Source organism: Dipodomys ordii, unplaced genomic scaffold (genome assembly GCF_000151885.1).
Source record: "Dipodomys ordii isolate 6190 unplaced genomic scaffold, Dord_2.0 Scaffold43, whole genome shotgun sequence".
Taxonomy (NCBI): Eukaryota; Metazoa; Chordata; class Mammalia; order Rodentia; family Heteromyidae; genus Dipodomys; species Dipodomys ordii.
Genome location: NW_012267259.1, coordinates 15729092 through 15746630, shown reverse-complemented (window position 1 = coordinate 15746630; position 17539 = coordinate 15729092). Strand labels below are relative to the sequence as shown.

The window sequence follows — 17539 nt, the reverse complement described above, 5'->3', positions numbered from 1 at the left end:
GCTGTCTCCATTCTGTTTCCCTTAATAGTAGCAAAAACTTTGTTATGGGTGTAGCTGATCATATGTGATGTGGATGATAGAAATGAGATTGATGACAGTGGTGATGAGGATGATGATCTGTGTATGTATGTTTGCATATGGATGAGGATTAGAAAAGGGAGAGGAATTTGGGGGCAGATCTTGGCCTATATAAGTCTAGATTATGTGAGGCAAGACTCACACAGAGAAGAACAAACCTTCAAACCTATCTCTCAGCAAGGGCCAATAAACATCTGTGTGGCCGAGGAGCCAAGTGCCACGCCTCCTTGCATGTTTCAGACAGACAGATGGGTTCACAGAAGACTCTAGCCCTGCACCTCAGTGTAAAGTTCAGGTGGCCCTGGTAAGCACTTTCCTGTCTGCCAAATAAAACCTTTTGTTTTGCCTTATTTTATTTTTTGGTGTGCTAGTACTGGGCTTGAATTCAGGGTCTCATACTATTGCTTGGCTTTTTAACTCAAGACCAATGCTCTACCACTTGAGCTGTCCCTCTACTTTCAGCTTTTTGCTGGTTAATTGGAGATGAGTTTCTTGGACTTTTTTTGTTCAAGCTATCTTTGAACTGGGATGCTCAGATCTCAGCCTCCTGAGGAGCTAGGATTACAGGTGTGAGTCACCCTCCAAAGGTAATACTGCCTTTTCTTTCTAGTAGTGTGAATTGCATGAACTCAGGCCTCCACAAATTCTTCCTGGAGGACTAACCAGTAGAGAAGGGGCATAACTTAATAAATCCAAATAGTAAACCAAACGGATATTACTGTTCTCTGATCCACCTAAGAAACTAAGATGGTCCTGAAACCTAGCAGCTACTAGGAAGGCGAAGGCATTTCTTTGGAAATATCAATCTGTGTACTTTTGTTTTGATCGCAAGACTGCAAAGCATTAAAAAAAAAAAGAAGAAACCATATTTAACAGGAAAGACAGGAAACATGTTTAGATAGGGGTAGAGATAAGAAAGTTTACTGAATGTAAGCAAACGCTGAATATACTGTGCTTTGATTGGTAGGGGGAAAATGGGGAAGAGAAGGTCAGGAAGTTTTTGGCAGGTTGTTTCAATTTAGAATTAGAACAGAGCAGGGTAAGTGCCTCCTCTCAACCTGTAGGGCCCAAAGGATCAAAGTAAAAGAGAGCCACAGAACTGTATCTGAGCTGGAATGATTATGAGTAGCCAACCAGTAAAGATGCTTCTAGAAGAGGAGAGACTTCGTGGCTTCACAAGTGGTTGCTTCACAAAAGAGTAGCTACTGCATCAGGTGGTGGCGAATGTGGACTTCTCAGTGGTGAGCAGAAGAGCTCAGAGCAGGGGATGAATTTGTTCCCAGCAGGAGGGCAGCTACCTGCGGTTCCAGCTGTGTGAACTAAGAGACAGAAACTGCAGGTCAGTGGCCCAGAAGTTGAGCCACCCCAAACTGGAAGACTTTATCCAACACCCAGCTGGAAGAAGAGGCTGAACATCTGAACTCAGATCGCAAGGTTAGTTTCCTCTCAGAGAAAATCCGTCATCAGTAGGAGGAAGGGTTGGTGTATGATATGACAAGCAGACAGATGTGGCAGGAGAGGAGAGCGATGCCTAACTGGATGATTTTTATCTCCACAAACCTGGGAGTTAATGAGCTTGGTAAACATGACATTTAAGTACTTTTCCTCAGCCTATTGCCAGAAAAATTGTATTGATGACAAACCAGATATTATTAGTTCCTGAAACTAAGAAATTTGAGGTAAGCTGTTAGGTTTAACTTGCCTTTTCTTAAGAAGGAGCAAGTAAGGATAAATCCAACAATTGCTGGGCCTTGCAAAGACTGATTTCACTACACAGGTTGGCACACTTTCTGTAGAGAGCGCAGGAGCTAATACAAGTGCAATCCAGTACAACTGAATACCTGTTAGCCACAGATAACTTGTACACAGGAGGATATTCAGTGTTACCTGATCAGATGGTGTACCACCTGATGAACTCAGTTCTGAAGTTTTTCTGCCGAACTCAGTAAAGATTGTCATCCAAATGGAAGTGGGTATTATAGGACTTGTGTATTGCAGTCTTGTTCTTTGTGTGTGTGTGGGGGGGCAAGATCTAAGTGTTGCTGGGGTTCTAAGGAAGCCATGGTTTACAAGACCCCGCATCAGTGATTCGCTGCTGCAGGTAGACTCACGGGGTCTTGATGGAAGCGCGCACCTCTCCTGCAGCCAAGGTAGTCCAGCAGAGGTGCAGTCAGATCCCTTCCATCTGAGAAAAAGAAGAGAGAACTGGGACCTCACACCTGAACTTCCATTTTCTCCACGTGTTCTTAGAGCTGCCTGGGCCTTCTGGCTTCACTGGACGGGCTGGCTAGTAGGTGGTCTGCTATCTGAGAGAGTGTGCAAAGTTATCACCAAGCCTTTCAGCATGAATTGGGAGAGTGTGGTTAGGGGGATGGAGTAGCAACTAGAATCCTCCCAATGTTGAGAAATGGTACAGCATCTGGAGCAGCAGAGCTTATTGCAGAAACAGAAGCATGGAATGGGGGCCACATGGGGGTGGCTGCTTGTGGAAATGAACAACATGGGAAGATGGCTGTCCGGGTCAGCTGGAGTCCCCATTTAGAGGAAACGCCTGGAACAAATGCTTGTGGGCTTCGCTGAGATGTTTGAAATAGTCGAGAAACCCACTGATACTTTGATTAATGGCTTCCTTGAAGACAAAGCGCTTTCATAGAGACAGCTCTATTAGAAAAAAAACCCCTCAAGCCAAAACCCCTTCATAAATCATGCAAAAAAATGGCTGCCAACATTACAAAAATAGCTCTGATATAGTCTCTATTTGTCTTTGGTTAGATGTTGATAAATAGGCTCATCTCAAGCGAAGTTTAACAGTGGAACTTTATCTCCAGGCACATGGCTGTCTTGCCTTTCCTGTCAATTCCTGACCTCCAGGGCCCTCAGTTTCTGAGTATGAGTGTGCATAAGTTTTGGTCACTTGTGATCCTTTGGGCTCTGGGTATCTTGGGAATGCAGAGATCCACATGAGTTCTTCTCAGCTAGCAACCTTCCCTTTGCCAGTCTCCTTATACACCCGTGTATTTCTCTCCCCGCTAGAAGAAGTTCTATTAGGGCTGGTGGTAAGAACCCCTCGGGGCCTACAGGGTGCTGTCACCTCTAATTTGTTTTAGTACACTGTCATGGCTACGTGTTTGGTCCTCAGGCCTTTTAACTCCTACTTATACGTTGGCCACTCTTTACCCAACACACGCTTCTGACACTTTTCCTGAGCACACGCATAGGTGCGCTCTCACACACACATTTGTAAGTGCATTAGTAAGCGTTTCTTTGGATTCTCACACCTTACATTATTTATATGACACCCTGGACTCTGGTCTTCTGCATTATTTATTTCCTGCTGCTACCAGGAAAGTGGGGCATGCTGTCTATGCAAGGCTCTGTTCTTAGAATGTGTGTGTGGTTCATTAGCACTGGGGGCCAGGGTGATGGGAGAGCACGTGACATTAATACTACACAGCCAGCAGCACAATGTGGTGGCTTCCGCACCTGGGAAGATGTGAGGAGCCTTTGAGCTTTTGAAATTCACTAGCAGTGGTTTTTCATGGAAATTTGCATTTCACAAAATTAACCACTACAATGCATGATTCATTAGCATTTGATGCATTCTCACCATGTTCTGGAATGGTCACCTTTGACTATGTTCAACATTTTCACCATCCTACAAGATGACCCCTTTCCTTAAGCAGAACTTTCATTGTGCTCTCCTCTCTCTAGCCCCCTAGTAAGCAGCATTGGATTTGCCTCTCTGGACCTTTCATATCAATGGGATGGCACTGTATAAGATTGTTTATGTCTGCCGCCTTTCATATTTCATAGTGTACTTTCAAGATCCATTCACGTGTACACAAATCATTGCTTCATTCCTTTTATGGCTGAATGCTATTCCCCTGAATGGATATATGAACATTTTAAAAAATCCATTTACCTGTTGGTGAATACTCAGGTTCTTTCTACCTCTGGATCTAGAGAATAGTGTTTCTCTGAACACTGGTGCTCAAGTGCTTATTTGAGCGTCTAGTTTTAATTATTTTAGGCATATGTCTAGCAATAGAGTTGTTAGGCCATATGATAATCCTGTTTCTAACTCTCTCAGGAACTGACAGTCTTTCCCATAGCAGCTGCAGCATTTTACATTCCTATGAGCAATGCACACAGGTTCTAAGATGATTACTTTCTCTATTTTTGATTGTAACTGTTCTAGGTATAAAGAGATTTCCTCATTATAGTTTTGTGGTGTGTGTGTGTGTGTGTGTGTGTGTGTGTGTGTGTGTGTGTTGGTAGGGGGGATTGAACTCAGAGCCTAGGCACTGTCCCTTAGCTTTTACTGGCATTCTACCACTGAACTACAGCCCCACTTCTGGCTTTTGGGGTGGCTAATTGAAGATAAGAATCTCATAGACTTTCCTGCCTGGGCTGCCTTTGAAGTGCAGTCTTCAGGTCCTAGTCTCCTGAGTAGCTAACATTATAGATATGAACATCCAGTCTTGGCTTCTCATTATTTTTATTTTTTATTATTATTTTATTTTTATTCTCACGTTGACTATTTTCCCTTTGCCTCATGTGACTAAGTTCTTCTGCTATGTAAGCTATCATCCACTTTTTTCAGTTATTTTCCTATCCCTTTGTGTGACTTTTTTCTTTCCTAATCAGATAGAAGCAAAAATGATCCTTGATAGGCAAAGAAATCCTAAGCAAAAAGAGCAATACCCATTTTAAAATGATCATCCAATCCATAGTAACACAACTGCGTGGTTTCATCAGAGAAAGACTCAGGATCAATGGACTAGAATGGAGGGCCACAAATAAGCACACACATATAGTCATCTGACTCCCAATAAACATACTAAAATGCAAGTTGGAGAACAGACCTTAACTAGTGCTAGCACTGGCTATGCACAGGTAGAGGAGTGGAACTAACTCCCCCTCTCTCTGCCTGCAAAAAGAAAATCTATTTAAAGTGGATCAAAGACCTTAAAATACTAGGTCCAACTTTGAAATACTAGAATAAAAATATACAGGATTTCCTGATTGGATTCCAATTATCCAGGATGTAAAAGCAAGATATGACTAATGGGATTTCATCAAATTAAAAAGTTTCTGCACATCAAGGAAACAGCTATTGTAGTGATGAGAAAGCCTACTGTGTGGGAGAAAATCTTTGCAAGCTACTCATCAGACAAGGTATTATTATCCAGAATGTATAAAGAATTCAGAAAATTAGAAACAAAGAACAAATACCCTACTTAATAAATGATTCAAATCAATGGATCAAACCATTTTCAATAAATAGAACTATTCCAAAAGAACAGACTAGAAGAACCAAAAATAAATCTATGTATGTACAGCCCCCTGAATTCTGACAAAGGAACCCAAAATATACAATGGAAGAAAGCTAGCCTGGCCAACTGGGAAAGGAGCAAATGGAGAGAGGCAAAATGGGTGAACATATGATCATAATATTCAGTATACGTATGTGAAAATAGAACTGAGGAACTTGATGAAGTTGGTAGTCAGATGGAGGTGGGAAAATGATAGAAAGCTGATGGATGATGATACATTGTACAAACAGTTGAACTGGAAACCACCGTGGACAGTTCTTTGAAGATAATAATACAAACTTTTAAAAATGTTTAAAAAGAGAAGAGGGAGACAAGAAAGAGTCATGGATGGTACATTTCATCAGAGTATATTACGTGTATGTATGGTACTATCACAATGAAACCCCTTTGTAGAAATAATGTACACAATAAAAAGAGGTGATTAGAAATGATTTTATTATTTTTTTATTGTGAAAATACCATACAGAGGGGTTACAATTACATGGGCAAGGTAATGAGTACATTTCTTATCAAGCATTGTTGACTCCTCCTTTGTTTTCCCTTTCCCATCCCTTCCCATACCCCCCGCCCCCAAAGTTGTAAAGTTCGTTTTGTACATCTCATTATTGCAATGGGTCCACCTGTATCACTATTTAAACGATTTGTTTTTTCCCTTCCCCTCCACAAATTATACCAACATCAAATACAGTGAAAACAGGGGTTAATACCATGGGGGAGGGACATACAAAGCAACAAAGAAATACCTTATAAATATGTTAGAAACAATTGCATGAAAGCAAAAATATTTTAATAGTTATCTTGGGATTTATTTCACCTAACATCAACTTATCTGACCTTTTCTGCTTGTCTCAGACATATACTAGTTATTACAAATAAGGGAAATCGTGGAACCTATGTTTCTTTGGGCTTAGCTTACTTCATTTAATATAATTTTTTTCCAAGTCTTTCCATTTCCTAAAAAATGGGACAATGTCATTCTTTCTGATGGAAGCATAGAATTTCATTGTGTATATATACCACATTTTCTTGTGTATATATACCACATTTTCTTGATCCATTCATCTACTGAGGGGCATCTGGGTTGGTTTCATATCTTAGCTATGGTAAATAATGCTGCAGTAAACATAGTTGTGCTGGTAGCTTTTGTATGGTCTTGTTTGTAAACATTTGGGTAGATGCCCCAAAGCGGGATTGCTGGGTCATAGGGGAGCTCTATGTGGAGTCTTTTGAGGAACCTCCAAACTACTTTCCAAAGTGGTTGAACAAGTTTACACTCCCACCAACAATGCAGTAAGGTTCCCTTCTGTCCACATCCCATCCAGCATCTGTTGTTATTAGAGTTCTTGATTTTTGCCATTCTAACTGGGGTGAGGTGGTATCTCAATGTTGTTTTGATTTGCATTTCTTTTATGGCTAGAGAGGTTGAGCATTTCTTCATGTGTCTATTGGCCATCCTTCTTTCCTCTTCAGAGAAGTTTCTCTTTAATTCTTTAGCCTACTTATTTATTGGGCAGTTGTTTCTTTGAAGATTTGTTGTTGGGGGATTTAATTTTTTGAGTTCCAAGTATATTTTAGATATGAGACCCTTGTCCATTGTATGGCTAGAGAAGATCTTCTCCCAATCCGTGGGCTTTCTATTGATCTTGCTAGCTATGTCCTTTGTCATGCAGAAGCTCTGCAACTTCATGCAATCCCATTTGTCCAACCTTTCTTTGATTTGTTGTGTTTCTGGGTTTCTATTAAGAAAATTCTGGCCTGTGCCAAGGAGTAGAAATGATTTTATACTCATCATTTGAAAGAATAAATAGTTTTATAGCTAATTATAATATATATTGCTAAATCAACCTCATGTTCTTACCATACAAAAAATAAATAAAAACAGCCCCTTTTATTATGAAAGTAGTATATTCAAGACTTTTATAAAAGTTTTAAAAAGCCCACCTGTAATTGCTAATTGTGTGTGTGCATGTGTGTGTATATGTGCGTGTATGTGTGTGTGCACGTGTATGTGTGTATATGTGTGCATGTATGTGCATATGTGCTCATGTGTATGTGTGTGTACGTGTGTATATATGTGTATATGTGTGTGTACGTGTGTGCATGTGTGCATGCGTGTGTGTGTGTGTGTGTGTGTTTGTGTGTGTGCTGATACCAGGACCTGAACTTAGGGATTTGTGACCTCATTTGGCTTTTAACTCATGACTGGTCCTTTACCATTTGAGCCATACCTCTGGTCTGTTTTTGTTTTTGTTGTTGTTTTTTTAATTTAATTTTTATTTTTTTATTGTGAAAATACTGTACAGAGGGGTTACAATTACATGGGCAAGATAATGAGTACATTTCTTTTTTTTGAGTTTTTTTTTATTTTTATTTTTTGTGAACATACTGTACAGATGGGTTACAGTTACATGGGCAAGATAATGAGTACATTTCTTATCAAGCATTGCAGCCTCCTCCTTTGTTTACCCTTCACATCCCTTCCCAGCCTCCCCCTGCTCCCCACCCAATCCTCCTGCACCAAAGTTGTAAAGTTCGTTTTCGACATGACAACTTGTACTTTTCATTGTTGCAACGGGTCTACCTGTATCCTTATTTAAACGACTTGTTTTTCTCCTTCCCCTCCACAAATAATACCGACATCAAATACAGTGAAAGCAGGGGTTGTACTGTGGGGGAGGGACATATATATATACATATATAAAACCTCTTTTTGTTTCTGTGTCTTTCTACCTGAATATAAGTTCAATGAAAGGAACAGTTGTATGTTTCTTTTAGTGTATTATTTTATCCTTACTGCCTAGAAGTGGAAAAAGACCACATTTGCTGAATGAATGAATCTTTGTAGACAATGCAATCTTAAAAATAAGCTGCTTCCCCGAAAGAGAAGTACCGAGAGCTTTCAAGAGAGAAAGCAGAGCTGCTTCAGAAGTGCAGACTTATTTCCTGTGCCATATGTCAAAGAGAAGTTGCCGCTGATAAGATCTGCGAGGATTGAAGCAACGCATCATGCTGCTTGTGCATGTCACAGTGTGCAAACATTTGTTTATTTATTATTTATTTATTATAGACCAACCTCCTAAACGGCTCCCAGGGATGGATTTGCTTCCTTTCCTTTTGGCTCTTCTTCATGTGCACAAAGGTAAAGACAATCTTTATGTTGTCGTCGTCATCGTCTTCTTCTTCTTCCTTTTTCTTCTTTTTTTTTTTTTTTTTTACAAAATTTTACACTTTTGTTTCATTTTTGGTGTCAGGGTGTGACACTGCCCAAACTTCTTAGATAACTTATTTGCTTGTGCTAAAAATCTAAAAGTTAACAAGTGCCAGTTGTCTATCTTTAGTATAATCTCAATTAGTACATTTTGTTTATTTTTTATTATTATTATCTCACTGAATCTGTGTGCTGTTGTCCATTTCAGCTCTGTGTGCAGAGATATCCTGGGACTCGACTGTGAAACTGACCAAGCAGCTCAGTCTGGAGTGTGCGCACTTGCCGACACAGATACTGACCCAGATAGAATGGCTCAAGCGCAATGGCCAGAAGGAAGAGCGGATTGCTATTTTCAACCCTATTTTGGGTCTGGAAATTACGGCACCCTATACTAATAGGGTGTCCATAAAAAACTCAAGTGAGGCTTCCAATATCATCACCCTGAACTTTAACAACGCCTCCGACATGGACGCCGGCCTCTATACCTGCCGTTTAAACATGTTCCCAGACGGGAGTGCGGAAAAAATCATACAGGTGGCCAAGACAGGTGAGCACCAAAGGGTTTTCTTTTCTTTTCTTCCACCTGCCAGATTTGATTCTCAAAGGCCCATCTAGAAGTTTATCTAGACTTTATCCTCCTCTTCTGGTATTTTCCAATTTCATATTGAAAGTCTCGGATGTCATTCTTTCAAAGGAGTAGCACTATGAATCAATTCCATTCTTCCTAAGGCGCTGTCATTTCTGAGTGGCAGTGCCTCCCGCGTTTGCATGCTGTGCGAGGGAACCCTGGTTTGGTATTGTCTTCCTGGTAACAAGAGTCTAGCCTGAATTGGCAATAGCCATCTGTAGGTGAGGGGCCAGACCCTTACTTTCACTGCTTCATCCCACTCCATGGTAGCATTTCCTTAGAAGAGCCTCTCCGCTGTGGCTCCAGTTCCTGCACACTCAGAGTCCTGTGCACATGAGTTCTGAACGATTCCCAGTCAGGCTGGCTTCATCTTTCACTGTTGCCAACTTTGGCTAGAGAGGACTCTTCTGAAATAGTCTGATCTCGTTGGGTGTTTCCTGCTGTATTCACACGTGACTGGGGTGTGGTCCATGTTATACAGAGTAAGTATGGTATCTTGTAAAAGCTTGCCTTGTATGCATTACAGTTATGCTCTCTGTAACCTTGTGTTGGAGGTTCCTGCCCTCTGAGTCTCAAGTTCCTGAGTTAATAATACCATGCTCTTTGGCAACTGGCTTAAGGATAAAATGCATTTAAAGAATTTGACCTGTGGTTTCAGAGAATAGAAGGTGTTTTTTATTTTTTTTATTTGTTTTTGTTTTTGGTCAGTCGTGGGGCCTGAACTCTGGGCCTGGGCGCTGTCTCTCAGCTCTTCAGCTCAAGGCTAACGCTCTACCACTTGGCCACAGCGCCACTTCCGGCTTTTTCTGTTTATGTGGTGCTGAGGAATTGAACCCAAGGCCTCATACCTGCAAGGCAAGCGCTCTACCACTGAGTCACCTTCCCAGCCCCTAGAAGGCGTTTTTATTCTTACTATTATTTCCTATGCATCTAGTACAAAAGAACGAATAACGAACTTTTCAGACATGAGTGACAGTATAAAGGAAGTAGTATTTTGGTTCTATATGTGATTTTTTTCCTGGTGATGCTCAAGTCATAACCTATGTGTGTGTGTATAGTCATATAATGACATATAATGTCATATATATCATGTATTGTATGACATGTACTGGTGGTTCTGTCCAGAAGACTGTGACCATGGAACAAGAATTACTCGTAGTATATTTATATCATCAAGAGAGAAGAGGGGAGATTGGGATAATCCTCAGAACTCCAGAATTTTCTCTATGCTTCACTTGTTCTCCACTTTCCATGGGCCAGAGTACAAGGCCACTTGGGCTTGTTTGGTTTGCAGATCAAGGGGCCTGTCCCAAGAGGGAAGTAACAGGATAGCAGCGTACAGTAGAGATTAGGGACCCTCATCCTGTCCTGTGGGCTGTCCAGCACTCAGAGTCTCCTCTCTACTCACACACAAGCACTTTTCTGCCGGCCTGAGGATTTCTCCACACACGCCCTCCAGCCGTACCTTCTGTCACCAGTCATGGTCCCCGTGGGACTCTAGGGCCCACAATGTAATACGATGCTTCATTTATAAGGGATCCTTATTCTAAAAGAAAAATGACAGTATCTTATAAGGGAGGTCAAAGGACCAGAAGGTAAAAAGCTTTTCATATTTGTGAATTTTCCTTTCTTTTGGGTAAAGCTAAATTCATCATTAATCTTGTCTATGGAGAAGGAGTGTCAGTTAGCAAAAACTCTTTAAACATTTATTAAAAATCCCATTTGCCCCCGCCCCGCCCCTGAACCCATTTGCTGTTGTCTACAGATGCTTGTGAAATGCTAGTTGTAACTTTTAGTGTGGCGTCCATTTAGATGAATCTTTCAAATGAAGGAATGAATTATGAAACCCGGAAGCCATTCCGTCTGGGACCTGAGGCTCCAAAGCTGGAAGGAAGAGGCTCCCCATCCCCCCACTCCCCTCCCCGCCTCGCATGGTCAGTCTTTCCATTTTCAGTCGCAAGTCATGTATTTTGAGGTCTGGCAAAGGGCCAGCAATTGGAATCAGGTGGCTTGGCCTTCTCTGAAAATTGAGAATAGAGTATGGGACAGGTTGCCCATGCTGATTGCTGCACCAAGGTGGGATTTTTGGCAACAACTGTAAACAGTGTGGGGAGTGTGTATATAATATATATATTATATGTATATATATGTTATATGTATATATATATATATATATATATCTCATTCAGATTTATTGCTTCTTTTTTTTTTCCAAGTTAGGAAAAGAAAGCCCCACGGGTCTCTCTGGAAATCGTGGTGAGATGTTGAGCTGTCAGTCAGAGGGATGACCTGGCAGCCCCGTCTGGGCCGGGTGATGAGAACACCCAGGCAACTGCATGTTGTTCTTGTGTTTTTATCACGTGTATTTTGAAGAACATATGATGCAGGGCAGGGGGTGTTCTACCCTGTTTGAGATTTGGAAGGCTGCATTTTTTTCTCCTTTTAATCTGAGGATAATGACAAGTTGAAACGCCAGTTGCATTTCAAAATTTATCTTAAAAATTTGCCTAAAATTTTCCTTCTGTGCATTATTAGCAATATGCGCTATAAATATTAAACTTTGGTATAAACATTCCAAGGGAGCTCATTACCTGTTTAACATAAAAAAATGCAACTCTTGGCATCAAGCAACTCTATGTCATATAGCAGACGGTAAGAACTTCAGATGGGTGAAGGAACGGAGCCTCGTGGTCCCTACGCATATATATATTGACTTCTATTACTTGTCAGTATTGTACACAGATATTTTTTAAACCACCATCACTCACTTGAATGTGGACAATTCCTCAATTCTGGTAACACTAAGAAGAAATGGGGTCTGTTGGTTTTTCCAAGGTCTCAGGCCTACTCGGTGGCCTGGGACTTGTGTCCTGTGGGGGTGGAGCTGTACTTAGATGTCCAGTGACATCTGGAGCCCTGTGGGATCTCAGAGGAGAAGCCATTGGCCATCACACCTTCCCCTGCCCCCTCACACTCTCAACCAAGATGAGCAAATGTCTTATTTTGAACCAATGGTATCGCTAGCATAAAATTAGCGTGTTAGTTTCAGAAGATACGTTTCTTGATGCTAAAGAACGTCATGGTACCATAATGGCTATTTACATGATGCTGAGATGACTTAGAAGGTAAGGTTTCAAGACAGCGTTTTCATGGCAGGCGGTGGTAGAAGTAGGGTCCTGAGAAGAAGCACTGTCTTGATTTCTGGCCATAGTCTGTGAAAGTGAGTGTAGTTCTGTTCATAGGAATGTGCTGTTCTGCTGGTTAACTTCCCCTGGGTATCTACTCTGTGTGAAGTTACCAGAGTGTCCCTGGGCATGTGTAAACCATGAGTTCACAGCACAAAGGGTCTCCACTGTGACACTGCCACCCATGCCTACTGGGAGCTTTGAATGTATCTCCCTCCCCAGTACCACCCTCTCCCTTCTCTTCTCCCCTTTGATTCAACATTTCAAGCTGTCTGTAGCTGCTTGTCTAAGTTCAGGCTGGAATCTTCGTTCTAATTTGTCCTGGAAGTCAGGGAAGAGGAAGCTTGAAGAATGGTTCCAAGTTTTTATAATGCAAGGATTGAAAATTGATGTCTTTATTTATTTGAGGGGAAAAAAGTGGAAATGGGGAGTCTGGCTTGGAAGAGAGGACGTCAGTCTGTTTCCAGGATGCTGAGTTGTAACGCAGCGTTGGACCAGTCACTACTTGTAACTATAAAACAGAAGGACGTTCAAGTCAGCTGACCACCTAGGGCACGTGGTCAGCAAAGAAAGTAATGGCGTAGGGAAGGAGGTCTAAAGGTATAGCTAGGGGGACGGCCACTTCATGTGCGAAGTCACAGGGGAGGAGTGGAGGGAGGGCAGCGGGGTGGGGACAAAGGGGAGGCCATGAGCCCACCATTGAAGAGGGAGCGGCAGATGGTTTAAACCACGGGAGGCAGAGCTGTCTGTCCTGGTTCTACAGAGGCCAGGGGCCTTGCATTGCACCTTGCCCTCCCCCCCCACACACACACATAGTTTTTTGACTGCGATCTTCCATGTTTAAATCCACGCTTCTTGGTTTAGGAGCAGAGCTGCTTCTGGCCCTCTCCTGTTAAGGGGCTGGCTGTCTCACGGTTGGGGCAGGCTCTCGGGGGCTGCTGCACTGGATCTTAGACAGCCTCTGGTCCTCACTCCCTGACGACCCATCCATTGCCTGAGTCCTCGTGTCTGTTGCTGGCTGGGGGGCACTGACCGGCCCCATCTTGTATGAGCCAGAATGGATGGCAGTGCTGGGGACTCCGGGAATGGAAGGGCCTCTGAAGGCCATGCTCATCTCTGCCCCAGTGCTGGGGGCTCCAGGAATGGAAGGGCCGTCGGTTTCTGAGTACAACGTGTCCTGATTTACGTTATCCCTCCCACCATTCTCTCTCTTCCAGAAGGAAACTTCTAATTTGGAATTGTCAGTGGACGCAGAGGAATTTGCTCTGTTCTTCACCCACTCTTCTTTTTCTTGACAGACTTTTTTGGTTTTAATTCCCGGATGATTGCAGGCTAGTGGCACACAGGGCTGAACTGCTAGAGAAGGAATTGCAGCTTAAGTTTTTTTGTTTTTGTTTGTTTTTGTTGGTCGTGGGGCCTGAACTCTAGGCCTGGGCGCTGTCCCTCAGCTCTTCAGCTCAAGGCTAGTGCTCTACCACTTGAGCCACAACGCCACTTCCAGCTTTTTCTGCTTATGTGGTGCTGAGGAATCGAACCCAGGGCCTCATGCATGCAAGGCAAGCACTCTACCACTGAGCCACCTTCCCAGCCCCATAGCTTAAGTTTTGAGACAGATTTCCCTGGGGCCTCCTGGAGTATGTTCTTAGCCTGGCTGGAGAGTACTCCATGCTTGATTCTTCCTCTTTCAGTGATCAAGACAACTCAACACCTCTTCCCTGGTCTTTACCACAGCAGCTCATTCCCCAACACCCAAAGAAGCTGCCAACCACAGGGCCTGGGGCACATTTCCTCTGCAGAGCTGTGTGGGTGCTCCTCCTTTAGGGTGGAGAAGGTGGTTTTGTGTGCGAGTAAGAGCTGACGGCCGCCATCTTTGGTAACCCATTGGGTCACTGTGGAAAAAGCTCAGCCTAGCTCCTCCCCTACACTGTCTAGACATCACAGGTGGTTTTTTTTGTTTCTCTCTTTTTTCCCTAAAATTCCTCTCATCAAAGGCTGAAAAATAGAAAGAGCATTGTTCTGTAGCACTTTCTCTGGGAAACTTTTCTGGAAGATCGGTAGCTAGATGTAAGTACACTTGAAATAAACCTTATAGGAATTTACACATTAATAGACCACACTGTCAACTGGAACTAAAAAGAATTATAGTTTTCATTTTATAAAATGAGGGAAGTGTGTGTGTGTGTGTGTGTGTGTATGTCCCAATGCTGGGGCTTTAATTCAAAGCCTCCATTCTTGCTTGGCTTTTCTGCTCAAGGATGATTGTTTTCTTTCTTTTCTGGTTAGTGAGAAATAATAGTCTCACTTTCAGCCTGGGCTGGCTTCAAACTGTGATCCTCAAACTCAGCCCAGTAAGTAGCTATGATGACAGGCATGCGCCACCAGGGCCCAGCGCAATGAGGGATTTCTGAATGTGCATACAAACAAGAAAATAAGTAGCTGGAAGGAAAGAGAAGCAGAGCTTCCGGCCTCCCTGGCATGAACACCGTGAGAACCGTAAGAAAAGAGCTGATTTCTAGGTTGTGCACTGTGCTGCTGATTGTTTTGGGTTGGTTTCTACAGGGAGTAGAGACTGCAAATAGAATGGTCTTTCCTTCGAGGAAATGGTAAGAGACGATTTCTGAAGTCATTAAAGATTGGGGAACTGTTAGGAATTGTAAGACCATCATGTCAGTCCTTCAGGGATCAGTGCAGAATGGCTCCCTCAGCAGTGTCTCGCGTACTTACTCTAGAACAGTTAAATAACTCAGAGGATGGGGCTGTTGGCCATTCCCTGGGGAGATTATCCACAATCCAACACATCTCAATGTGAGCAAACTTCCTCTGACTTCAGCGATTTAGCCAGCTTGCATTTTCAAACAGTCTGACCCATCAACCGTCCAGAGTGAAAGACCTACATCCATACACTATTGATATGATAAGAGCACGTGTGTAAGGATGGAGATATCATCAAATCATGTTCATAATACAGTAGAGAGATGTGTGTATCATACCTTCTGAATTCAGTAGAATGAAGATGACCTGGGCTATGAGAACAAAATCTGGGCATGAGTTCTGTATTTAAACGCCCCATTTAACTAGCAGAATACTTCAGAAATCTAACATTCTCATTGTAGAGAACTAGCTTTCAAGTATATATCTGTCTCTTTTCCTGGCAGGCTGAAGGAAATTCTATGTACTACCAACAAAGGCATTTCAGAATAGCTGAGTGAATGTAGGTGTGTGTGTGTGTGTGTGTGTGTGTGTGTGTGTGTATGTGTGTGTGTGTACCTGCTATTGGTATAGGGTAATTTATTTCATGACATATAAAAAACCCATGACTAGAACATTCTAGATCATCTTTCCAGTTCTCTTCAATGAATGCATAGAACACATTGATTTCTCTTTATAAACTGGGTGCTGCACTTGGGCATACAAAATTTTTCATTTGAGGAACCACTGAAGAATTCTATTATGATCTCACAGATGGAATTGGCAATAGTAGTGTATGTCCACAAATGCACCATTTTGTATGTCTCATTAGCTCATGACATCAGATCCTCAAAATACCCATTTATTATCTTTTCAGAAACATAGTTGCTCTTTCATGACCATTTATATATCATGGGGTTTGTAACTTCTTTCTTCTCTTTTCCTTAAATCCTTGTAATGGCTTTTAAACATTTATTATGACACATACACACAAAACCACTGGTACTGTATTTCTTAGTGCTGAAAGTGTTTTAATTTTAATTTTTTTTATCAGTCCTAGGGCTTGAACTCAGGGCCTGGGTGCCGTCCTGAAGTTACTTTTGCTCAAGGTTAGTGCTCTACCACTTGAGCCACAGCTTAAAAAGTCAACTGGCTTTTTTGGAGTAGTTTTTTTGAGATGAAAGTCTCATGGACTTTCCTGCCTGGGCTGGCTTTCAACTTTGATCTTTAGATCTCAGTTTCTCGAGAAGATAGGATTAGAGGTGTGTGCCACCAGCTTGAATTTTGATTCTTAACATAATCTCACTAATATGTTTTCAGTGAAAATAGCAGAATTAGAGTGAAAGGACAATTGTTGTCCAGATGACATTTTCTGTGTATAGAATTCTGTTGCATTCGATGAACGTTGCAAGCAGTACTTTCAACACTTGCATGAAGCCCTTGCCAGTTCTTCGAATGGACACTTCCTCTCCACTGTGAACAAATGCAGGTGCCATGGAATGTCTTTGTGTGTGGCAGGTCACAGTCTGAGGGAGGTATCCACCTGCTTGGGTGTAAGCGTCTGGCTAGAAAACATTCAGGATGGCAGAGTGCAGCTTGCTATGTAGCCTGGGGAATCAGGAGATGCTGAGGTTACTTCTGATTTGGGGGAACTCAGGGGCTGGAAGTCTGGGTGTGACTTGGATGGGTGGAAAGGAGGTAGCGCCAATGGGCAGAATTGTTATGAGAAGCATCGCAGACAAGAGAAGCACTGTCTTTGGGGCATAGTACAATGAGCACGCGTGGCCAGTCTTAGGCGTAGGTGGGCGCGTGGAAGATCCTCCCCTTTGGGCTTTATTTGGTGGCTAGTAAAGTTGTCCCATAGGTTACATGTTGCCCATAACTTGCCTAGCAGCAATGTGAAAGATGACTGAGAGAACAGAAGCGGGAAGATGAAAGGCAAGAAAGCAGGCAGAGCAAGAGCAGGCCTGTAGTCCTGAGCAAAGGAAGACACTGCTTCCAGGACGGGGCCCCTATGCAATCCCTTTGATTCCTCCACTTCACTTCGCCTCCCCACGCTCCTCCTCCCCATCCCCTGCCTTCTTTCACTGAGTGTTTATTGAATGTCTGCCATGTGCTGGGAGCAGGCAGAGGCTGGGCATCTGGGAGGCATGTGCCAGTCCTTGAGCTCAGGCTCGCAACCCAAGTGCAGTGTAGTCTGATGTGTGCTCCATGAATCCACCAGACTGGTGGTGGAACCTGGCTGGCAGAAGAGCCATGATTTGTGTCAGCTCACGGAAGGGATGGTGCTGGGGAGAGAGAGACAGAAAGAGAGAGAAAAACAGAGACAGAGACAGAGATGGAGAGACAGAGACAGAGAGAGGGGCAGGCTTTGGGAAGCTTCAAAGACCAAAAGTTGTTTGATTTTACTAAAGAG

At 42.7% G+C, this 17539-nt stretch overlaps 1 protein-coding gene across 4 annotated transcripts in view; it reads left to right on the top strand.

Moving 5' to 3' along the window:
• The first annotated feature begins 1055 nt into the window (after nucleotides 1–1055).
• The window catches only part of Cd226 (CD226 molecule), a 54346-nt gene continuing 37862 nt past the window's right edge, over nucleotides 1056–17539 (top strand). For all 4 annotated transcript variants that reach the window (XM_013018877.1, XM_013018876.1, XM_013018879.1 and 1 more), the window contains exons 1-3: nucleotides 1056–1512; nucleotides 8482–8553; nucleotides 8831–9169. In XM_013018877.1, the coding sequence (XP_012874331.1) occupies nucleotides 8508–8553; nucleotides 8831–9169 (385 nt within the window). In that variant the 5' untranslated portion in view covers nucleotides 1056–1512; nucleotides 8482–8507. The remainder of the gene's footprint in view (nucleotides 1513–8481; nucleotides 8554–8830; nucleotides 9170–17539) is intronic.